The sequence below is a fragment of the Arvicanthis niloticus genome, chromosome 12 (genome assembly GCF_011762505.2).
Source record: "Arvicanthis niloticus isolate mArvNil1 chromosome 12, mArvNil1.pat.X, whole genome shotgun sequence".
In the NCBI taxonomy this organism is placed as follows: domain Eukaryota; kingdom Metazoa; phylum Chordata; class Mammalia; order Rodentia; family Muridae; genus Arvicanthis; species Arvicanthis niloticus.
This window is the reverse complement of record NC_047669.1, coordinates 10,562,655-10,587,416: the sequence shown is the minus strand read 5'-3', so window position 1 is coordinate 10,587,416 and position 24,762 is coordinate 10,562,655. Positions and strand designations below refer to the sequence as shown.

The 24,762-nt window shown below is 44.9% G+C and overlaps 1 protein-coding gene across 3 annotated transcripts in view; it reads left to right on the top strand.

Annotated features, from left to right (window-relative positions):
* The window catches only part of Masp1 (MBL associated serine protease 1), a 69,975-nt gene that overhangs the window by 34,446 nt on the left and 10,767 nt on the right, over window positions 1-24,762 (top strand). Inside the window, exons 9-12 of one of the 3 annotated variants that reach the window (XM_034515396.2) lie at window positions 6,822-6,959; window positions 8,309-8,383; window positions 18,332-18,469; window positions 23,862-23,975. In XM_034515396.2, the coding sequence (XP_034371287.1) occupies window positions 6,822-6,959; window positions 8,309-8,383; window positions 18,332-18,469; window positions 23,862-23,975 (465 nt within the window). Of the gene's footprint in view, window positions 1-3,046; window positions 3,602-6,821; window positions 6,960-8,308; window positions 8,384-12,546; window positions 14,929-18,331; window positions 18,470-23,861; window positions 23,976-24,762 lie in introns of those variants that run through there. The other 2 variants (XM_034515395.2, XM_034515397.2) reach the window with 2 other exon arrangements.

Genomic DNA, 24,762 nt, shown 5'->3' with positions numbered 1-24,762 from the left:
AGTGTCTGAAATGAGCTTGAACTTGGGAACTGCTAGTTCGAGAACCTAGTTTGGCGCTCATGCCCAGACCTCAGTGGTCTTGAATGTCTGAGTGCCAATCACTCACTTCCTAAGTCTTCTGGGTCAGCTGATGACTTAGGGCTATGTGAGGAGGGCTATGGGGTTAACACAGAGAACCCCACTAGCTCTGGTGACCTGGAGTTCTTGCCTTGTGTGCCCCTAACATATTACATGACCGTGGACAAGACCTTTTACTGTGACTGTAAAATAGAGACTTTAGAGTAGCTTTAATTCTAGAACATGTGCCACTGGTTCTAGAGAGAAATAATCCACATAAATAAGCTATTGAGTGCCGTAGATAGAGAGAGAGATAGATAGATTGATTGATGATAGGTAGATAGATAGATAAATAGATAGTTGATAGGTAGATAGATAGGTAGATAGATAGATAGATAATGGATGGATAGATAGATAATGGATGGATAGATAGATAGATGATAGCTAGATGATAGGTAGGTAGATAGATAGATAGATAGATAGATAGATAGATAGATAATGGATGGATAGATAGCTAGATGATAGATAGATAGATAGATAGATAATAGGTAGATAGATGATAGGTAGGTAGGTAGACAGACAGATAGATAGACAGACAGATAAATGATAGGTAGGTAGGTAGATAGATAGATGATAGGTAGATAGATAATAGATAGATAGATTGATTGATTGATAGATAGATAGATAGATAGATAGATAAATTTCCAGCTCCTACTCTATTACTCTCATACCCAAGTAATTTCAAATGTAAAATGTTTAAGGCTTATGATTTTAGCAGCTATATATAGTAACAGTGTACTGGCAGAGCCAGGGAGGGAAGACTCAGAATAGAGAATAAAATAGATAATGAGAAGTCAAGATATTATAGTCAGCCCCCTCATGCCCATTTTATGACTTTGGGCTTTCCCTTTCTTTTCTCATAAATAGCTGCTATCCAGCATTCGGCCAGATCCTTTCCCACTGCGCCCAAGGAATCCTAGTAAGAGGAGTCCCTGGAGGCAAAACCCAGGCAGCAAACACAATCAGAATGGGCTTGGTTTATATATATATATATATGGTGATGGGCTGTGGTCAGGGCCCTGTGAGGGGAAAGGACTACCGTTTTATAGCTTCAGTAATAAGCTTAGCACTTGCTGGATGCCAATGCATTCTGTAGAGAATTCAGATGGAGAAGACAATGTCCAACCCTGAGGACCTCATAGGCCCCTGCAGTAGGTGGCCCAGTGTGCAGTGTGCCTGGACCCTAGAGAGGTCTGTGCAGGGCAAAGCAAGGGTCATTCTGAAGAAGGTCAAGGGACTTTTTCAGTGTTCAGGACCGAACCAGACTCTGTAGTTGGGAAGTTGTGGCTTTAAATGTAGATTCTAGCCATAGGTAATTTGCTCACATTCTTTCGGCCTCATCCTCCCTGGTTAAGATTGTTGTGACAACTAACTTAGTTCCTACACCCACCGTGCCTGTAAAAAGCCGGAAATACATTCAAGGGTAGTAAGCGCTTAGTTAAACTCAGCCAATCATCGTCAGTGGGAGGGGCTTGGTATCTTTGTCTTATATTTTTGGAAAGCAGAAAGTGCTATTAATACTTTTTTCCTGGTAAATTATAATGGGCACCTTGACAAAGGAAGACACTACCACATCAGACAGTATTTTTAAATAATAGTTTATTTAATTTTATTTTATTCATGAAGTATGAGGGTGTCAGATCCCTTGGAACTGAAATAACAGACAGTTGTGAGCTGCCATGTGGGTGCTAGGAACTGAACTCAGACCGTCTGAAAGAACAACCAGTGTTCTTAAATGCTAGTCCCTCTCTCCAGCCCCCAGATAGTATTATTTTATATAACCTATGCTAGACAGTCACAGAACATGTTAACATTTTATACTGAAAATTCCACCCAATGTATTTGCATTAAGCTATGTTAGGACTGCTTCAGCTCTTGTTAACACACAGCCAGCATCTTTGAGCTTCTGTGGGTACCTTGTAGTCTGCTAGGTCCTAGGGAAGACAAACAGATAAGAATGACAAGCTGAGTCCTCTGGAATGTGAAAGGAGGCGTTAGAGACAGACAGGAAGTATGCAAGGTTGGACTATGCAGCAGAGAGACAGGGGATAGCATGCTTGCCTAGAGTGCACAAGGCCCTGGATCCAGCCCCCAGCATTGAATGTGCTACCACACATAGTAGTGCAAGCTTGTAACCCCAGCACTTCAGCGATAAGTGTGTGGAGACAAGATTAGAAATGCAAGGTCAACTTCAGCTATATAGTGAGTTCAAAGCCAGCCTAGGCCACATGATACCCTGTCTCAAAAGGAAAGAAAGAAAGAAAAAAAGAAAGAAAGAAAGGAAGGAAGGAAGGAAGGAAGGAAGGAAGGAAGAAAGAAAGAAAGAAAGAAAGAAAGAAAGAAAGAAAGAAAGAAGAGAGAAAGGAAAAAAGAGAAAGAGTGAAAGGGAGGCACACAGAGAAAGACAGAAAGACAAGGAGAGGGATGGATGGATGGAGGGAAGGAGGGAGGGAGAGAGAGAGAGAGAGAGAGAGAGAGAGAGAGAGAGAGAGAGATGATTTAAAAAATGTAAAGACAAACAGGAAGTGGGAATTATGGGAATCCTGGTCCTGTCACCACAAGGTAGTGACAAATCCTGCTATACTCTGAATGCCATCTGTCAAATAAGCATTTAGGCTGGAAGGATGCAAAGCTCCCAGCCAGAGGCAGAATTTTATCTTCCTCAGAAGCCAGGATGTAAGACTATGTAAATTCTCAGAATGATACAAATTCAGCCATCCCAAACTGTCCTTCACACTGGCTGTGCCTAAACTTCATTCTTAATCGGTTCTGGTGGAATGGTTTCTGTGTTTCCTGCATGAACTATCTCTGCTTTGCTTGCTAATTTTTCTTTCTCTTCCTTTTCTCTCTCTTTCTCTCCCTCCCTCTCCCTCTCTCTGTTCTCTTCCTTTTGCCTCCTGATCCTCCTTTGCCTTCACCATGGTGACAGAAAGCGAGATCGATTTGGAGAACGAGCTGGAGTCAGAGCAAGTGACAGAGTGAATGATTGGCATTGGCGGGAACCCCACACAGTGCAGACATCTGACAATGGATTACTTACAGAGAACCCCATCCCAGAGCTACCCCACCCTGCCCCACCCACCAACACTCCATTGCCCACTTCAGTGTGGACTAGAATGGATGCTGAGCTAGGCAGCAAGCCTCATCAGCAGAAAGAGCTGCCTGCCTGAGAACAAATTCTCTCTCCTCACGATTTACTCACAACTCAAACTTATTCCAAAAAGCAATGACAAGACAATGGGTGATTATTTTAATCTCTAAGTGAACTGTACTCTTCTCAAAGGAAAATATGTCCTTGGGTTGAAACCCACAAATTTAATATACAATTGTGTGACCTAGAACATGAATCGTGATGACTGATCCACTCCATATAAGTTTAAATGGGTCAGGGTGGCAACCACTTAATGACTTTCAGATATCTGGCTTCTGCTACTGTCTTACAAACATGGGTTTATAAAATGAATAATAACACAAAGTGTGGATGTTGGCGAATCTGGATGTTTTCTTATTCAAAAAGTGCATGTATGTCCCACCCACACTTCTTGGGATGAAGTTCTACTATCTGAGGTTCTTTACTGCTGGGGCTTACAAGTTTTGTTTTTTAAAACCTCACTACTAAAATCCGTAAAGAAGTGAGCATCATGTCTGGAAGCAGCAGTCCTCAGGTTGGGGTCATGGCTATAACTAGTTAATTAACTATGGTGAAGAAAGTGCTGGAGAACAGCAGTGGGCATGCTGGTATCTAAAGAGCAATGTCTGAGTTCACACATGAGCGAGGGGGCCACCTCTTAGTGACAGCACAATTTGATGTTCATTGGTCACTTGGTGAGGGCAGAATCCCATGAGTGTGGGTGGGGAGCACATGACTGTGAGTCTGGAGCCCGAGGTGCTGTCTTGGGGTAAAGATGCCCTTGATAGAGAAGATGAGCTGGACACTAAAGACAAATGCCATCTGGGCAAACGTTTGTTTGCCAGCCCACAGAGTACTCAGAATCACTCTGTTCAAGGTGATAGAGGGATTCACAGCTTAAGGAGATTTGATGTGTGTCCAAACAATTGTAAAAAAACAAACAACATAAGGTGCACATCACCTAAGAGTTGTGAGTGAAGATTTCAAGGACATGAGAACATGACCTGCCCAATTGGCTGTGTTGCAAATGGTTTAGGAAGAAGCTCAAGGCCTCCAGAGGTGGTGGTATGGATACAAAGTACCCAGATATCAGGGTTGGTCCAGGCAATGCCTGTAAGAGGGGAGTGACATGCTGAAGAATCTGATGACATTGGAGTACAGATAACCAGAGGGAAAGAGAATGAGGCCAGGATGGTCATAGGGTCTCATCCTTGGTCCTGAGTACTGGGTCAGAAGCCACATATGGTTCTGTAAGAAGCCCTTGATTTAGAGAACAGTGTGTTTAGAGCTCATGCCAAGAAAGATGTTTTGGAAGAAATGTAAATTGCAGTAAGAAATGGCCAGAGAAACAAGGTATGGGGCAATATAGCTCATTGCAGAGAGTGGTATGCAGAGATGGCTCCAGGAAGAGAGAGGAGAAGAGCATCCTGACTTTAGAGTGTAGGAGGGGCCTAAGACAAACATAGAACAAATTATATACCCTTAGTCAACTGGGGACAATTTCTCACACACACACACACACTGATTGGGTCACCCAAGACTGTCCTTGGGAAAGTTGTCTCCTCTCAGAGACATGACTTTCTCCCTGTCATTCTGCACATGGAAAGAAGAATGTTCCTTCCACACTAACTACAAACAAGTTGATATGGCCTTTTGTTTTCTGTTTGTCACTCCCTTTCTCTGGCAGCCAAATCAGTGACCAGAGTGACTTATCTGGGTGACAAGAAAGCATGCCGTCTATTTAGAAAATATCTTCTACTACCATCCACCATTCAAGGCCAGGACCAAACATTCAATTCTTCCACTAGGGACAGGAGAGTTGGGTCATGAGGATTATTGAGGACAAAGGAATTTCCAGAAGGTTCAGGGAGCAACAGTAGTACCAGTATCTTGTCTAGAGGATTGTCTTAAGGTAGAACAAACATCTGCTTTTGGTCTCACCAGGAGAGTACATTTAAGTCTACTTACAGTTTTAAATAGCAACTACTATCTTGCATTATTCCAGTCTTAAACTTCATGTTAGGGCTAGGGTTAGAGTTAGGGTTAGATTTAGGATTAGCATTAGGATTATAATTAGGGTGAGGATTAAGGGTTAGGCTTGGTTTACTTCACAAACTCCAAGAGCATCTATATTCTGGGTTAGCAATGCAAATTAAGTGATTTGTTCAAGGAACTTGAAAGCCAGGACCCCTTTGCAAGAAGTACTCACATGATCTTCCTTCCTTCACCCCTCTTCTTCTAATCTGGAAGATTCTGAAATCAGACAAATTGTAAGTTAGATAACTCCAGTCAGTCTGCAAGGTGAGTTTGAAGTCCTAGGTCAACGATCTGAATGTCTGACTGGCTCTGAGGAGTTAACTGCCCCTGCATGTCTCAAGAGGATTCAGTAAAATTCAGGGGAAGGGAGAGATTTTGAAAACTCTACCAGGATTCTGGAAATATTGACTACTAATGTCCACATTAGCCATGGAATGTTTACTGTCTAACTGGAAAACACATTAAAAAACAAAACAGGAACAGCTAGTACCATTTACTGAAAGAACACTGAAATCAAGGTCAGGTCTAGTTCTCACACTAACAATAATTCACTAGGTAACTTTAGACCAATTGAGTCTCCTCTTTGAGCTTATCTGTAACAAAAAGAGCAAATCTACATGCTCTGCTTTGGTGTCTTTTCCAATGGAATTTCATCTCTCCAATTCGTTGACTGTTATATGTAAGATTAGCATTTCCTTAAAAGCCAGCATCATTTCCTAACAGAAATAGAAACCAATAGATTGGCTCCTCAGCCTCTGATGCAGCACCCATGAAAGATACACCAATTAAGGTCATGCTGGACTCCATCCATGCCAGCAACTCACCTAAGACATGGCTAAACAAACAAGCTTCCTAATGTCTGTCCTAAGGAGAAGGCATCTTTGGTCATGTCCTATTCTAAGAATATAACCAGCTCCAGTATCCAGCCACTATCAAAAGAGAAAAAGAGCAGGTGGAGACTGGACATCAGTCCACCCCTGACTCTCCCTGCATTCTGTAGTCAGATGAGCTGCCGGTAGGAAGGCAGCAGGGCGGGGTGGGGCTGTATGCTCACGTAAGAACTGGGGAGTCTTTGTTTGGTTGGTTCTGTTATTTTAGTTCTAAGCTCCAATGTGAGCACATTAAATGTTCTTATTCAGTCTGTGGTTGAGACTGGAAAAATGGAAGGATATTTGCTTCAGGTCAGCCAGAATTTTCTCATTGAGCTATGGGCTTCATGCCTGGACAACAGAACCAGAGGAGATTGCAAAACAAACTCCAAGTCAAAGAAAGAAGCTGTAGTGCGGGAGAAACTTAGGTCTCCATAAATCTCGTCAAGTCCGTCCTTGCCCTGAAATTGACACCAGGGTAGGTAAGTTAAAAGCCAGCTTTATAAGTGGCACACTGTGCAGTTGCAAGGACCTCAGTTAAATAGACAATATTATTTCTCTCTGGAGTTTTGCATAATGTATAAATTGTACATCTGGGGAAGACCGATCCCTTGGTGGCCCTGAGAGGAAGGACAAAAATTAGCTAAGGGGTCTCACTTCTCTCTCAGTTGTAGACTGTGGGGTTCCAGCAGGACTGAAACATGGGCTGGTGACCTTCTCCACAAGAAACAACCTCACCACATACAAATCCGAGATAAGGTACTCCTGCCAGCAGCCTTATTACAAGATGCTTCACAATACCACAGGTAAGCTCTCTGTACTAATGGTAACTCATACTTACTGGGTCTCAGAGCTGGAGCCTGAAGCAGCTCTAGAAGTGGCTTCCCATACATGTACAAAGTCTTATGATGCAAAGTGTTCTCTCATAAGGCACTTACAATTTAAAATCATTTGATCCTTGCTCCCAATATGCTCAAGTTAGTAGGTTTATTAGACACTAAATTGTCCCAAAACCAAAGCAAAAGTGCTTTTTTCCCCTTTTAACTCAAAATTCTGAAAAAATTCTAGTAAATACAGAGCCTATTGGTAGAACATGAAAGATATGCACACCACAGAACTAAGAGAAGAACTGAGACTCTCAGGGAAGTCTGAATTCTCCTGCAATAAATCCCTTCATACATCTGAGGTAGAGCTAGTGTTTCTAGAAAACAGCCACTATGGCCAACCCCATCAATTTCAGTCTCCTGGTTGACCAGACCAAACCCACAGAGTAGAGCTGCAGGGCTTCTTTCAGAGGCATATTCTCATATTCTCAGAGGTCAGGTGGACTGAGAGAATGAGGAACAGATGACATGGCTCAGCAGGAAATCCAACATATCCCAGACCAAGACCCAAACACAGCTACAGCTGTTGCTGTCCAGGTCGCTCCACAGTTTCTGGATGAGTTTCCAGGCTTCCTCTGGGGTCAAGTGGTAGCATGTAGGCCCAGGTTAAAGCATTAGGAACAGCCAGTCTGTTGGTCACAGTGAAGATGTGGGAGGAAATAAGAAGAAAGTTCATTAGAAACTTATTCCACTTCTCCTGTGAGTGAGGCCTTGTGGCCTTAAATAGTCAATAACTCTCAAAAATACTCATGGTCTCCCTCAGAAAAGCAACCCAGCAGAAAGCCTACCCTCTGCACATGCACAATAGGAACAGTCCCATAGTCTCTCTGTGTCTTCAAATCTCGTCTCTAAACAAGAGAGTATGCTCTAGCTCTCAGGGCTATCCTCATGGCCACAGTGAGCAGGGGACATGGATGTAGCTTACTGAAGAGTTTAAAGAAAGGAGAGAAACGCATGTGTCCTGCACAGAGCTTTATTAACAAAGGTTCTGGGTCCCATGAGAAGGAGACACCTACCAGGGCTGGGGAATGTTAGAATGGGCAGACTCCCCCCAGGTAAGCAAAGGCAGACTTAGAAGACCTAAGGAGTAGTGCCAAAGAGTGTGGTGTTTATTTCTGGGGACAGTAACTCATCGCTGAAGAGAAGGACTTTTAGGATGCGGAGATGACCAGCTCAGAGAAGATGACGGCAGAGAGACCCTGAAAAAGCTACAGCAATCATGAGTGTCCCATGCCATCACTTTCTTTCCCCTCTCCCACGTTTTCACTCAGGTGTGTATACGTGTTCTGCTCATGGGACCTGGACGAACGAAGTGCTCAAGCGAAGCCTGCCCACCTGCCTTCCAGGTACCTCACCTACCATGTCCTCTGTCTCACAGTCTCCCACCCCAGGTCTGTTAACTAGAGAAGGAAATGCTTTGCTTTGGGAATGTTATCATCAAGAAGGTGAAAGGTCAGGAAGGTCTAGCCTGGCCTCTTCTCAAACTAACCAGTGTCTTAACTCAGCCTACTTTAGAATCCCAGAAGCTCTCCCCCATCTCTTTGCTGTTCAACAATAATCCTTTCCATGAGGTTTTTCATCTAAAACACTTTGTGTACACATCTGACATTGTGCCAGGAAAGTCAAGAAAATGGATACTCTGTCCTTAGGCACACACCAAATCCCTAAAAAGAGGTCGTGTATGAATGATAACTATAATGTGCTATTGAACCCCAAAGCGTTATATGCACAAATAGCCCTGATTCTGCCTCCTGCATTCATCATCCTACTGTCTCCACTTCAAAGTGAAGGGAAGATTTCTGTGGGAGCAGGAGGTGCTTGAATGCACATAGATGTTGGGGAATTTGCTTTGACACTAAAAGTGTAGATGCTTTGCTTTGCACCCAGCAATGCATCCATGCACAATTAGAGAGTCACAGCCCAAGATGACTCCCCAAAGAGCTAAACACAACCCACAGACATTAACTTCAGCATGCACAGTGCTGTAATGTATACATTTCAATTGTCTAAAACTCAGGAGTAGCAGCAGTTAAAATGGCGTGGCACTTACGACAGCAGCGGAAGGACATTGAGATGTTATTGTCCTTTCTGAGTCTGTCTGCACTACATCCCATGGCCTTTTCATTTGATGAATGAAAATGTTGGGCAAGCTGAGAAATCATATCGTATGAATGGCACGGGTTAGCAGCCCTTGGTATTCACTTAGTAGGTGTCTAAATATTAGGTTACACATTCAATTGCTAGGCTGGGAGGTTCCTGAGATTGATCCTCATGACACGAAGAGGGAAACAGTGTTTGAGTCAATTCTATCATGAGTGACTTGGGCAGCCTAGAAAGGGGAAGTTGAGGTATATGCTTGTGCAGGAATGGAGCGGGGAACACCAGAAAGGGACTGGCAAGGTGGGACAAGGAAGACGCCATACTGTGGACACCTAACAATTTTGCTCACCTAAATTGGGCTTGGCCACCAGCACATTCAAAGACTCAAAGTGGGAAGGACTTTAAAAAAGAACAGAAGAGTGGATCTGTGGCAAGCTGGAGGTTCAGATGTCCATATGCCTAAAATATTATGTGTTTCAAAAAACAAAGCTCAGTCCCCACCCTGGGACCCTACAATGCAATGTGTAGATGGAGAACACATGCCAAGAGGGGAGTTGGGAGCCTGAATGCTTGTAGGCGGCATCTTTGGTAAGTGATGGTGTTATCTGTGGTTGGGATTCCATACCTCAGAAGTAAGTGAGCATGACCAAGAAACAGCTCACATGCTGTGTTTCCTCGTGGTCATCGGCCTCACTGTGTAAAGAGCAGCTTGGCTACACTGAGTCATGAAACTCGTTTACCACGCAGAGATGGGCAGAACTGTGATGCATCATTGAAGCACACTAGAACTTTCCAAATTCATTCCTTCTGAAAGCCCAAGCAGCAAACCAGAATACACAAACCCATTTCATTCAGCTCCACATGTCTCCCTTATTGGGGCGGAGGGTCATAAGCTGACAGGACTCACCATTTTATTTCACTGATATGAAAGCTAAGGATTAGAATAGTATGGTGGTTTGGTTTTTGGGTTTTGGTTTTTGGTTTTTGGTTTTTGGTTTTTGGTTTTTGGTTTTTGGTTTTTGGTTTTTGGTTTTTGGTTTTTGGTTTTTGGTTTTTGGTTTTGGCAAGGCTGAACTGCAAGATAATATTGCTGTCTAACGCACTGTGCTGCCCTTTTCTTAATAGGTCATATTTTATTTCAACTAAAGGTATGCAGAATCCTACAACACAACCTTTGTGTTTTAAGGCACCTACTTCTTTTGGTACCTGCCGGTTAAAAAAAAAAAAATCTGGCTTCAGCATAGCCAAAGCTTTGAACATTCTAAAACCATTCTCTGTCTAAAAGAACACTATCAGAAGAGTAGTGGTGAGCGACATGGACGATCCCAAGCATGGAATCTGAGGTCATCCTCACCAACTGCTGCATCTCCCTGAGCTCAGTGATATACACCTAGGGCTCCACCCACTGGGGAAGCTGAAGCAAAATCAAGAGAGGAGGGGAGGAAGGCCAGGTTAGAGGATGAGGAGGACAGTCCTGTCTCAGTGAACTTCCCCCAAAACCAGTCAAAATGAATCATTTTGACCCCTTGAAAAACCAAAGGTAAATCAGAAGTGAAACATTGTAATGGGCACATGAAACTAGTTCAGAGAAGTGAGATGCTTTTTTTCCCCCTTACTATAAAGACTCTGAGTAAGTGAATTGCCTTCTCTGAAACCGTGTTTCTCCACACATAAATGAGCTGTTCTCTAATATTCTCTGGGCTCTGTCCTTCTGTGACCTCAGGATGTACTGACACCTTGGTTGGGGAGAGGTATCATTCGTTGCTGGACAGGAGCTTTCTTGTGACTTCATCGAGTTGTCACTCATCGTGGATTAAGGCCTTTTTCTGCTAGATGGGTTTTTACATAGAGCATGTCACAGATCTGCTTTGACATGTCACCTCCTTGTCTGCTCTTTGTAATGAGAAACTGGCACTCAACATCAAAGACCAGGCCAAAAAGTTAGAAGGTCTGTGTACATGAGCCTTAAAGTAAATGACAGGGCAGCCCAGGATCCTGGAAGAAGCATTTGGTACTGGGAAGAAGAGCATCCGAAAAGCATTAGCCTGTCGTGACCCTCCCAAGGTCACAAGGAAACCCAAATGCCTCTTGATCTCTAAAGAATTGGTCTAAGTGCTTGGAACCAAAGAGGATAGCCTGAGCGTTACAATAGGAGGTGCAAACTCACACTGACTTCTCAGGGAAGGTCCGTATGGGTCTCTTCATAGCCAGTAAGGGGTTGTTGCTACTGAAGATTTTCTGCTCATAAGCCAGAGGAGTTTGCCTGTGGGAGCCTGGTGACGAGTGTGTGCTCAGGGTGTGGCTCAGATGAGCGAAGTTTTCTCTCTTAAAGGTACTAAAGGACCCCTGGGTGCAATGATGGGTGATCCTGAGCAGGGCTCATGCATCATTGCCTGTGAATTATGCCACCATTCCCGTGTCCTGTAGACACTGAGCCATAATGCATGAGTTCCAGCAAGACCTTTAGGACAGAGAACTACCATTATCTTGACCTGTGATAAGGCAATGTGGGATACAATGAAACATCAATCTCATGATGTGGTTTAGGCTCTGCCACCTGACTTGATGGCCATGTCACCTGGAGCTAACCTCACCTTCTAGATAATGGCAATCGTATAACCTCTGGACACAGCAAAAAGAGAAATAATTCAGGAAACTTAAAATTTGTGCATTATCTTTCAGAAGTTGAAGCCCAGAAACAGGAGCTCTGACTCAGTTCCCCTAGAAAGTGGAAAAGTTAAGTCAAGAACCTGAATGTCCCAGTCTGGCATGAAATCTGCAAAATTATCACCTAACTCAGTAACTGTGTCACGTGCTGCATACATCATAAACACTAGATAACACACCCATTCTACAGATAAGGAAACTGAGTTTCTGGAAGTCACACAACATGCCTAAGGCCCTCTAGCTCATAATGGGGGTTGGAAACTTGACATCTAACTGCTATAGACTGATAGATGGCCTTTTAGGTTCTCTTAATTTCTCTGTGGACATCTGGAGAAAACTCCAGGTGTTTCTCTGAGTACTTGAAGGGCAGATGGCTTCTGAGAGATAAGATATCTTTCTAGAGAAAAAAAGGATATAAGGTGTCCTCTGCTAATGATGCTAAATATGGTCCAGTCCAAAAGTGACTTAGCCACAAGTGGCTCAGGTTGGACAAGACCAAAACATAAAATGATCTGGTGCTGGAATGGTTCTGATTATGAAGTTCCAACCTAGACATAGGCCAACTCAGAGAGACTTAGATGCAACTGAATCCCAGCTGAGCTTTCCCGAACCAGCAGGACTCAGACAAGTGAGGGTTCCACGGTGGCATAATCCACAGTGGGAGCGGTGTGAATTTCTCTTGGTTTTTCTCACATGGTTGACTCTGTCCCTGTCTCTTGTTTCCACTTCTCCCTCCTCACAGTGTGTGGGCAGCCCTCCCGCGCCCTGCCAAACCTGGTGAAGAGAATCATCGGAGGTCGGAACGCTGAGCCTGGCCTCTTCCCGTGGCAGGCCCTCATAGTGGTGGAAGACACGTCAAGGATACCTAACGACAAGTGGTTTGGGAGTGGGGCCCTGCTCTCTGAGTCCTGGGTACTCACGGCAGCCCACGTGCTGCGTTCCCAACGCAGAGACAACACAGTCATACCTGTCTCGAAGGAACATGTCACTGTCTACCTGGGCCTTCACGATGTTCGGGACAAATCAGGAGCTGTCAATAGCTCTGCTGCCAGAGTGGTACTCCATCCAGACTTCAACATCCAGAACTACAACCATGACATAGCTCTGGTACAGCTGCAGGAGCCTGTGCCCTTGGGAGCCCACGTCATGCCCATCTGTCTACCCAGACCTGAGCCTGAAGGTCCAGTTCCTCACATGTTGGGACTAGTGGCTGGCTGGGGCATCTCCAATCCTAATGTGACGGTGGATGAAATCATTATCAGTGGCACACGAACCCTGTCAGATGTCCTACAGTATGTCAAATTACCTGTGGTGTCACATGCTGAATGCAAAGCCAGCTATGAGTCTCGTTCGGGCAACTACAGTGTCACAGAGAACATGTTTTGTGCTGGCTACTACGAGGGTGGCAAGGATACATGCCTTGGGGATAGTGGTGGGGCCTTTGTCATCTTTGATGAGATGAGCCAGCACTGGGTAGCCCAAGGCCTGGTGTCCTGGGGAGGACCTGAAGAATGTGGTAGCAAGCAGGTATACGGAGTCTACACGAAAGTCTCCAACTATGTGGACTGGCTATGGGAGGAGATGAGCTCCCCGAGGGGTGTCAGGGAGCTCCAGGTGGAACGGTGAAGGCAAGTACTTCCTCGGGGCCTGCTACCCTGCCCCAGTTCAAGTGAGGTCGCACCACACACTGCCAGCAGCATATTCCATGTTACTTACCAGACCAAATAAACTGCAGCACACTCCTGCTCCTGAGATAGCCCCAACCCCCAAGACTGGGGTTAGTAATATGCGGGGAAATCTCTAGGCAAGAGAATTCAGTCCAAAGCTTCAACCAAGCCCCTTCCTCTCTCTTAGCCTCTCCTCTCCAGTGGGGTGGGGCTTCCAGAAGGCTTGGATCCTCTCTAAGTGTCAATCACTCCTAATCACTGGCCATGAAGCCCAGTGTTGATTTGAGAAAACTTGGTCCTGATCATTAGCTAAAGTCTGTATCCGTGTATATGTCCAGCTCTGGTTTCTAGGCTTGAGCTAAGCCTGGTTTTTCATCTAGGAAATAACAGTTCATGTTTAGGGGACTAAGAGCTGAACCTGAGCTGTCCCCTAGAGAACAGTATCTAGGAGCACTTTTGTTCCTGGGACTTCTCTTAAAAGCTTCCTTCAGTACAAGGCTTGGGCCTTGTGCCCTCCGTTAGTTTCAGACAACTGAGAGGATGATGTTACGAGGGCCCTGCTGACGCAGGGAGGAGAGCAGCAGCAGCTCTCCCAAGCATTGAAACACCTGCTGTCCACTCGCATCACATCAGGCCCACGTGCCAATCAAATACCAATGATCACCATGAGGTGTCGACACCTGCCACTCCACACAGGCACACAGAGCAACCTTCCAGTCCTGGAAACTGTCATCCACAGATGACCTTCCCCCAGTCACATGCAAGGAGACTGGTGACTACTTGAAGAAAGAGAAGATTGCCCTACTGTGCCCCACTGTGCTCCACTGTGCTCCACTGCTTCTCAGCATGAAAACGGAAGAAGATACGGACACAAGACTTGATGGGTCACTCCAATATTTGAGACCATACTCAACCCAGAGCCTGAGCTCAGTGGAGAATCTACCACGTGGCATGCTCCAACCCATCTAACCCTCAGTGTTCTGGGGGTCAAGGTCAAGGGACAGAGTCTCACTCACTGGATATTGTCCCTAGCTCCACCTTCCTGTGGCCCATATGACCTTTGCCATCATTTTCTCCTGTGGCCCATATGACCTTTGCCATCATTTTTTCCTGTGAGCCTCAGTCTCCTCATCTGGAAGATGAAATCAGAAGATCCCATTGGGTCTGTCCAGCACTCTCAATGGGCACTTCCCTGATTGTTAGCAGCATCTATGGCTTTCACAGGCTGGGTGCTCACTGTCCCAGGAATCTCTATCAGATAAAAGCAGCTGGAAAGGAAATGTGGGGGGAACCAGGAAGGGCCGTCAAAACACACTCCAATATCTACAAATGGCACATGTAAAGGATACTGTATTTTGTATATTTAATACCACAAACTCAGCTACTCTATAAGGGCCTCTGCACTCCGTTTCTCTTGTCAGGAGTCTGGTGGCAATAAATCTGTGGATAACCAACAACCCTGGTTTGAGAGTTTGTTGCGAAATATGTTCTTCATTTTGATCTTTTAAAAAGACATGTGCTTTTGTTAAGTTCCCACCTCCATTGTAGGCACAGCTGCTGGCATCTGGGCACCATCTAAAATGGAGTAAGGACGAAATGTCAGTGCTTATTGGCTATTGACATATTTCTTTCTCAGAAGTAAGGCTGTAACTCACATCACTTAAGTGCCTACAATTTACACCCATGGCTCCAAAGAGCTCGCATTAGCAGACAAAACAGGGCAATGTGCATACAGATGTTAACAGAAGTCAAGCGAACTGTCACCAAAAGAATAAGATCTAAGTACTATGAGGACGAAATTAAAAGAGTGTGTAACTACAGAGACTCAGAATGGCTTAACAGAGAGACCAGAGAAGGGGCACGGTGGACAAGAGAGAAAAAGTAGGCAGGAGCAGACCTTGGCTGAAGATGCAGAGGGCACTGACGTAAAAGCCCTTCTCCACACTGTCTTCTAGCCAAATATTCTCTGAGTGCATCCTGTTAGATTCATGTTGTAGTACTAGTTGTCAAACACTGCAAACTGCCGAATCTTTCCCCCAGGAAATTCTGAGTTCAGCAGATCTGAGTACAGTTAGCTAGTGTGTCAGGAAAAATAGCAGGAGAAGACTGGGCTACTGAGTGTCTTAGTGAGACATGGTGAATCCCCACCATGCATAAGGCAGACAAGGTAGCTTAGGTCCAGGTAAGTGGAGCAGCAGCAGAGCTTGGGCCATAGGCATCTCCTGAGACCCTGCACAAATGAGGCTGCAAGGCCAGCATCGTGTACTCTGAGAGCCCTGCTTCTTCATGGGGTACACACATGGTTTGCCTTTGTTTGGGGTTTGGATCATACTTTTGGGTGTGTGTCATGCTTTATATGCTGTTGAGAACTAAAACAATTCTAAACTAGCCTTTGAAAGCTTTACACACTGCTGGTCTTGAATTTAACTACGTTTCTGATTTGTATTTTCCATTAGCTATGTTGACTTTGTATTGTGGCTGGTGGGTTATTTGGAGTGCATGCTGGGACGTGGAGCAGGGAGACAGATTAGCCTACATCTAGTAGTTTTCCATCAGCATAATGACTGGTAAGATACAGATGGGAAAGACAAGGAAGGTGACAAGAAGGTGACCAGTTCAGATATCAGAAGAGGTCTGGAATAACCAGGGAGGAATGCTTGTGGACGATAAGGATGAGGGCTCAACTTCGCTGTGTTTGAAGGGCTCTCTAGCAACCCAGCTGAAAATGTACATCACCAGTAAGGAATCATGAACTTCAGAAGAGAGGGCACTTTGAAGTCAAGAATTGATACTCACCAGCAGTAAGTAAGATAAGGCCTAGAGATAAATGGTATTGGCTGGTGAAAGATTGCAGAATACAAAGAGATGCCAAGAGTTTCAAAGAGAACACCAAGGCAGAGGATTAAAGGCAAGGATTAACATGCTTCAATAGCCAAGGAGAGAGACTGGAGAGCTGTGAAGTAGTTATTCATGTGGTATGGCCTAAGGGGCTTGGCAAAGGCCTCTGGGGTGGTCATTTATCAAGGTAGGATCCAAACTGCCAGTGTCCTTTCTTAGGTAGTGTCAGGGTGCAAGCTGCCTGTGTTTGAACTGCCTACCACCTGTCTCCCTATATCCTCCCTTTCCCTCTTAGGGAACTCCTCTCCTTCCCTCCAGCCTGAAAAGCTTTCAACTGGCAGGAAGCTGCAGTAGTATCACCTCCCTGTGGCATCCAGGAAAAAATCTTGTTCAGTTCCCAGGCGCTGCTTCCTTCAAACACACAAATCTTTTATTCTTACCATAATTCCTAACTTCAAACAAAAGTCTGTTTTCCCCTGCCTGTTTCTGCTTTGTTCTTTGAAGTTGAAGTCCTTCACTTAAAAGGATGGCCAGCTTCAGTGGTTGGGGAGCCATGGGACAAGAAGAGGTTGTAAGAACAGAGAGAACACATCAGACAATTTCAAAACCAGCGTTCTCCCATATATGGAAATATCAGTGTTGAGATTCCATTTAGGACCCACAGCTACCAGAGTATATGTCTAAGGATATTCTAATGGCTGCCTTATTTCTAAATGTGATCAGTAAATAGTACTTTCATCTAAATCCAAGTCTAAAGAGAGGAAAGAATATGAAGGGTTTGTGTTCTGTCTTCTTGAGAGAGGCTTCATTGCAAGAGAAAAGAGATACCGTGGGATGAAAGAGAGGTTGATCCTGTGTGTGCTTGTGCTCATGTGTGAATGCATGTGTGCATGTGTGTATGTGTGTGCTTGCATGCTTGTGTGGGTGTGTGAGTGTGTGTGTGCGTGCACGTGCGTGTATACGTGAGGTCACATATAAAAAGCCTTGACCCTGTTTTCTAAAGAAGAAGAGATGAAAAATATAGAAGGGCATTCATCCCCAGGGCCCTTAGTGTCTGCTGGGATGGACCCATATGTTGGCTGGGGCCAGTGCTAAACTGCTTGCAACAGCATCGGGAGATGCTAAGGTGCAGCGTTTTTGCCAGCGATTCAGTCTTTGCTTTGAAAGTGGCACATGGCCGGGCGGTGGTGGCGCACGCCTTTAATCCCAGCACTTGGGAGGCAGAGGCAGGCGGATTTCTGAGTTCGAGGCCAGCCTGGTCTACAAAGTGAGTTCCAGGACAGCCAGGGCTACACAGAGAAACCCTGTTTCGAAAAAACCAAAAAAAAAAAAAAAAAAAAAAAAAAGAAAAATAAAAAAAAAAAAAAAAAGAAAGAAAGAAAGTGGCACGTGGCTGCCTGGATCCGGAGAGTTTTAAGGGTCCTGGAAGCCATATTGCTCAGACTTAATGATGCTGGCTGGACAGGAGCAAGCCCAGGGTTAGGGTCAGGTGAACCAGAATTGTATTCTTGCCATTTCCCTGTAGAGTGACTTTTGTCAAGCCAGAGACTTTCTGTAGACTTTGACTTCTTGAGGTGTATGATAGGAGGAACATACTTGATTATTTCTAACGACATTCAGCCATAGGTTTGTCTATGAATCCACAGCAAGGAAGGCAGAAGATGAGGAGATTATGCAGAAAGACCTTCTTTGTGGCAGTGTGAGACTCCACAGACCTGGAGGAAGGCTTTGAGGATAAGAGCCCCAGTGATGGAGCATGAAGCTTCCTTATTAGAAATCTAACATTTTTGAGTCACAGAAAACCGACATCAATAAGGAGAGGGAAGGAAAAAGAAAGGGGGGATGTGCAGGCTCACGTGACTGAAAAAACATGACCAAACCAGAGCTCAGCACTGGGATGTGACACTGACCTCAGCCCCTAACCTTCCATTCCACTCTTCTAACAGAATGATAAGCCTGGTAACCCCAATGGGTAAGGTGCAATACAGATGTGTGACCTGTTCTTCCCTCCCTTGGCTACAGTGTGTGGTCTCCCCAAGTTCTCTCGGAAGCAGATCTCCAGGATCTTCAATGGACAACCAGCCCAGAAGGGTACCACTCCATGGATTGCCATGCTGTCACAACTGAATGGACAACCCTTCTGTGGGGGTAGCCTTTTAGGTAAGGAGAAGGTAAAGGGGGCAAAAGACCCAGGGCTGGGAACAGGGTGGAAGCTAAGGACCAACCTTCCCTTGAAGACTGACCAATTCTTCATTGAGAATCACTGCCTCACAAGTGTGGACAAGGGAGGCTCCAGCCAGACAGGGCAAGCATGCTCCTGTTCTAATTCCTTGACCTGTGGAGCACTTCCTGGTTCTGGTCAGTCTCCTGACAGACTGTTGAAACTAGGTTGCAAGGGAAGGCATAACTGTGACACAGAGCTGGAATATGCCAGGGCTGCTGGATCAGGGAGAACCAGAACATGTCACTCCCCCCCCCCCTCCAACCATCACTACCAGTAGCAGCCTTGGAAATCAAGGAAATGGACTTTAAAGGGCCTTGGATGTGTACTTGAGAATTCCTATCAGATCCTGGAAACAGAAGCAGATTCTAGGCACATTCTGACCAGTTCAGAGGGGATCGGGGCACAGGACTGGACCAAGAAAGAAAAGGGAAAGGCAGATGATCAGAGAACACCAGTGACAGACTGAGACAAAAGAGCAGCAGACATGGAACCTAGAACATAAGAGGGAGATAACTGAAGCCAGAATAAGACAGCATAGAGGTGACAAATGACAACGAGAAGAGAGACTGGTAGGCCCCAAGACACGCAAGGGAGAGGAAACATCAGAAAAGAAGAAAGGGAGGGCAGAATCCTGTTGAAGGACTAGAAGAGGCAGAGAGATGGAAAGGAAGAGTCATGGGTGGTGGAAGGAAGGGAGACCATTTGTCATGTTTTCAACTTTTTTAGAAGGAGTGAAAAATGGACTTCACCCATTGCTTTAAGACTTTGAAGTTGTTTTTCAAACACTGACTTTTTAAATGTCAATAATGTCCATCCAGTGTCGAAACTGGTTGCATGTTTATGTTTGGAAACTGAAATTCATGTTACCATCGACCCAGCTAAAAGCTCTCCCCACAGATGTGAAGATCTGTAATCTTGCTGCTGCTATTCTTTGTGATAGAGGTGGGGTGGAGAAGAGAGAGCAAAGACATCAGGAGGGTTCTAATAGACCGAGGAAGAGGCAAAACACTATTGCTGTGTCCACACTGAGGGTCAAAGGGGGTGGGGAGCAGGCAGAGTTCAAAGGTGAAGTTAAGCTCTGGGCAAGTCAGAGCATACACACAGACTCATCCAGAATGCCCTGCTCTGAAGCAGGATTTCCTAACCTGGGTACCTCAGCCCACCTTACCCACTGCTCCAATAATCCCTAGCCATGAGCAGGTTCCCGATGTGTCTGGGGAAAAGAACCTTCTGGGCTGAGATTTGTCCAGAATCAGGAACCAAAACATGTGGCTCCTTCTGAGAGGGACAAGTAGATTCTGGGAGCTGCTCCGGAAACAACCTTCTGCCTTCGACTCTGAACTGTAACCTAGACACCTGATCCTTCCTCCCCAGCCCAGCCCAGCCCTGTGTACAATGTTTGTTGTTGTTGTTGCTGTTGTTGCTGTTGTTGTTGTTGCTTTGCTCAAACTAGATGTGTCCAGGCCTCAGCTATTGCTGTTAGGTCCATTGAAGGAAGGCTAAAAGCTTGACTCTGCATTAGACAAACATTAAGAACGTATTCATCCAGGGCAAAATGGCAAGAAATATACTAGGACACTAATCACTGTCACTCCAGCCACACCACTGTTCAGAAGGCCTGTGGTTGTAATGACAAAGCCTGACAAGCTCTGAACAGTGGTCCTCAGCCCTGACTGCAGTCAAATTACCAGAGGATCCTTTCATATGGCTCTGCTGGGCCTAACCCTCTAGGTCCAATGGCCTGGATGCAGGTCACAATGCTGATAGCTTTCCTAATTCCCCAGGTAATTCCAATACCAGTCACCTAGCCGGCTGCTAACTATAGTCCTCAGTACTTGCCAGGTTCTCGTGTGTACAGGAACTACTTTCCTCATTTCTCGGGAACCTCCAGGTGCTGCTAATACTGACATCAGAGCCACACCCAAACAAGGAAAGCCAGGGACAAAGGCAGTCCTCACTGGATTTTTATTATTATTAATTGGTTATTTTATTTATTTACATTTTAAATGTTGTCCTCCTTCCTGGGCTCCCCTCTACAAAGCCCCCATTCCAACTCCCCTCTCATTTGCCTCTAAGAGAGTGCTTCCCCACCCACCCACTCCCACCTCACTCCTCTAGCATCCCCCTATGCTGGGGCAACAAGCCTCCACAGGACGAAAGGCCTCCCCTCCCACTGATGTCTGACAAGGCAGTCCTCTGCTACATATGTAGCTGGAGTCATTGACCCATTCGTGTGTACTCTTTGGTTGGTGGGTGGTTTAGTCCCTGAGAGCTCTGGGGCATCCAGTTAGTTGATATTGTTGTTCTTTATATGGGGTTGCAATTCCCTTCAGCTCCTTCAGTCTTTCCCCTAACTCTTTCATTAGGGAGGCTCAGTCCGATGGTTGGCTATAAACTGTCTTAGTCATCTGCTTGTAGAGCCTCTCACAGGACAGCCATACTAGACTTCTGTCTGCAAGCACATCCTGGCCATCAGTAATAGTGTCAGGATTTGATGTCTGCAGATGGAATGGATACAAGGTGGGACAGTCTCTAGATGGCCTTTCCTTCAATCTATGCTCAATATTTTTGTCCCTTCATTTCCTTTAGACAGGAACAATTCTGGGTTGAAAATTTTGAGATGGGGAGGTGGCCCCATCCTCAACTGAGTGCCATGTCTATCTACTGAAGGTGATCTCTCCAGATTCTATCTCCCCACCATAGGGTATTTCAGCTAATGTCATCCTTGTTGGGTCTTGGGAGCCTGTTGAGGCTTGTTTTGTGTCTAATTATATGATTGATTTTGGAGATTTCATGAGGTGCTGAGAAGAAGTTATATATATATATATATTTTTTTGTTTTAGCGTAAAATGTTCTGAAGATATCTGTTAAATCCATTTGGTTCATAACTTCTGTTAGTTTCACTGTGTCTCTATTGAGTTTCTCTTTCTGTGATCTATTGGTGAGTGTGGGGTGCTGAAGTTGCCCACTGTTATTGCGTGAGGTTCAGTGCATGTTTTGAGCTTTAGTAACATTTCTTTGACATATGTGGGTGTCCTTGCAATTGGAGATGTTCAGAATTGAGAGATCATTTTGGTGGATTTTTCCTTTGATGAGTATGATGTGTCCTTCCCCATCTTTTTTGATAAATTTTGGTTGAAAGTCTATTTTATTTGATATTAAAATGGCTACTCCAACTTGTTTCTTGGGACCATTTGCTTGGAATTTTTTTTTCCATCCTTCTACTCTGAGGTACTGTCTGTCTTTGTCACTGAGGTGTGTTTTCTGTATGCAGCAAAATGCTGGATCCTGTTTATGTATCCAGTCTGTTAGCCTGTGTCTTTTTAATGGGGAATTGAGTCCATTAATGTTGAGAGGTATTAAAGATCAATGATTGTTACTTCCTGTTATCTTTGTTGTTAGAGGTGGAATTATGTTTGTGTAGTTCTCTTCTTTTGAGTTTGTTGTGAGAAAATTAATTTCTTGGTTTTTCTTGGGTGTAGTTTCCCTCCTCTTGTTGGAGTTTTCTATCTATTATTCTTTGTAGGTCTGGATTTATGGAAAGATATTGTGTAAATTTGTTTTTGTCATGGAATATCTTGGTTTCCCCATCTATGGTAATTGAGAGTTTTGCTGGGTATAGTAGCCTGGGCTGGCATCTTGTGTTCTCTCTACCCAGGATCTTCTTGTTTTTAGAGTCTCTGTTGAGGAGTCTGGTGTAATTCTGATCGGTTTGCCTTTATATATTACTTGACCTTTTCCCCTTACTGCTTTTAATATTCTTTCTTTGTTCTGTGCATTTGGTGTTTTGATTATTATGTGACAGGAAGAATTTCTTTTCTAATCCAAGCTATTTGGCATTCTGTAGGCTTCTTGTACGTTTCTTCTTCTCTATGGGCCTCTCTTTCTTTAGGTTAGGGAAGTTTTCTTCTATGATTTTCTTGAAGATGTCTACTGGCTCTTTGAACTTCACTCTCTTCTATACCAATTTTTGTTAGATTTCGTCTTTTCATTGTGTCCTGAATTTCCTGTATGTTTTAGGTTAGAAGATTTTTGTGCTTTGTATTTTCTTTGACTGTTGTGTCAATATCTTCTATTGTATTTCCTAAGCCTGAGATTCTCTTTTCTATCTCTTGTATTCTGTTAGTGATGCTTGCATCTGTGACTCCTGATCTCTTTCTTAAGTTTTCCATCTCCAGGGTTCTCTTCCTTTGTGATTTCTTTATTGTTTCTATTTCCATTTTTAGATCCTGGATGGTTTTGTTCAATCCCTTTACCTGTTTGATTGTGTTTTCCTGTATTTCTTTAAGGGAATTATGTGTTTCCTCTTTAAGGGCTTCTACCTGTTTACCTGTATTCTTCTTTATTTCTTTAAGAGAGTTAATTATGTCCTTCTTAAAGTCCTCTATCATCGTCATGAGATGGAATTTTAGATCAGAATCTTGCTTTTCAGGTATTTTAGGGTACCCAGGGCTTGCTGTGGTAGGAGAGCTGGGTTCTGATGCTGCCAAGTGGCATTGGTTTCTGTTGCTTATGTTCTTACTATTGCCTCTAGCCAACTGGTTATCTCTGGTGTTAACTGGCCTTGCTGTCTCTGACTGGAGCCTGTCTCTCCTATGAGCCTGGTTATGTTGGCCCTTCTTGGGTCAGGCTGTCTCTGAGTGTGGGAGGGGTCTGTAGTACCTAATCTGTGAGCCTGGCTGTGCCAGACCTCTAGGAGTCAAGCTGACTCTGGGTGTGGGCAGAGTAGTGGGTGCTGGAGTAAATGATCTGATCCTGGGTGAAGTTGCAGACCAGAAGGAAGATGTGTCTCCAGCAGGGCAGGAAGTCCTGTGTCCTCTGGGCGCTTGGGTGGGTGGGAGAAGTCCCAGTTAGGCCACGGATTGGGGCAGGGGAGTGTGGAGTGTGGGACTCACCCGTGAGCCTGGTGGTGTTAGAACTCCTGGGGCTCAAGCTGTCTCTGGGTGTGGATAGGGTGGGGGACTGGAGCACATGATCTCCTCCCAGGCACAGTTGCAAACTGCCCTCACCAGATTTTTGAGAACCCACTTATGGCTAGCTGATACTCATTCATGCCATGGGCCTTAAGAAAGCCCAGAAAACTTCTTTAAAATGTCTAGTCCTAGCCCAGATTGAAATGTGGAGTTAGAATCACAGAGTCAACCATTCATCTTCAAGTAAGGATCATGTGAGTGTCTGGCTTGGGGCCATGACCACAATGGAGGTGAGTTTCGACATTTGCAGGGTCTTAGACAGCACTCTTGAGTAGCAGTGAGGACCTTAGCCTGAGTCCATGGGAAGCAGGATGGGACCGTGCAGGCCATAGCATGTGTGTGCTCTATTCTTCAGGTTCTGACTGGGTTTTGACAGCTGCTCACTGCCTCCACTATCCACTTGATCCAGAAGAGCCAACACTACACAGCTCACACTTGCTCAGTCCTTCTGACTTCAAAATCATCATGGGTAAGTCCGGGGCAAGGCTTCTAAAGCCAGCTGTAGTTCTCGGAACAGAGTCCCACTGCTACAATTTCCAAGACACTCCTTTATGAAATAAAGACCACCTGATGGCTCAATTCAGTTTAATGTTCTGCCAGGATCCAATTAAGAACTAATGCTACACATAGCAGCAGCCTGTAAACTTTATAAAGAGAGCGGAGTCTTTTGCAAAAGGGAAGCAGGGATTTTTTGAGCCTTGAGAGTTTGTAGAGGTGAATTAGGTAAACCACTTTTGCTCCCAGCCTGTTGCGCACACGCACTACACCCACTCAAGAGCTCTCTGGATTAGTGAAGGAGACAGACAGACAGACACACACACACACATGCACACGCACACACACCAGCTATTTGATATGCCTTGACTAGCTCAATGACTGGGCATTTTTAATCCTCCCCACTGCTAGCACGCATTCTCCCATCCAACTTTCCTGAGTCAATTTGCTAAATTAACATTTCATGTCTGCTACCCCAGACCCAATTGGGGGAGTGGCTCTTTTGGCCCCTTTCCCAAGTTCTTGCATGGCTGGTGGCCTTCTTTCCTGCAGCTTTTAAATCTGATTCCTCTCCCTCCAAGTTGTGGAGATTCTCCTCTCTCCTCTCTCTGTTCCTTGCCCTTGAAATCTGAAAGTCCTGCCTCTTTCATCCTGCCCAGCCATTGGCTGTTGGCAACTTTATTTCCCAATCAGAGCCAACTGGGGGCAGGCGTCATTTAGTGTCTGAACAGATTCCCATGTGATTCTGGTTGCTGAACTAC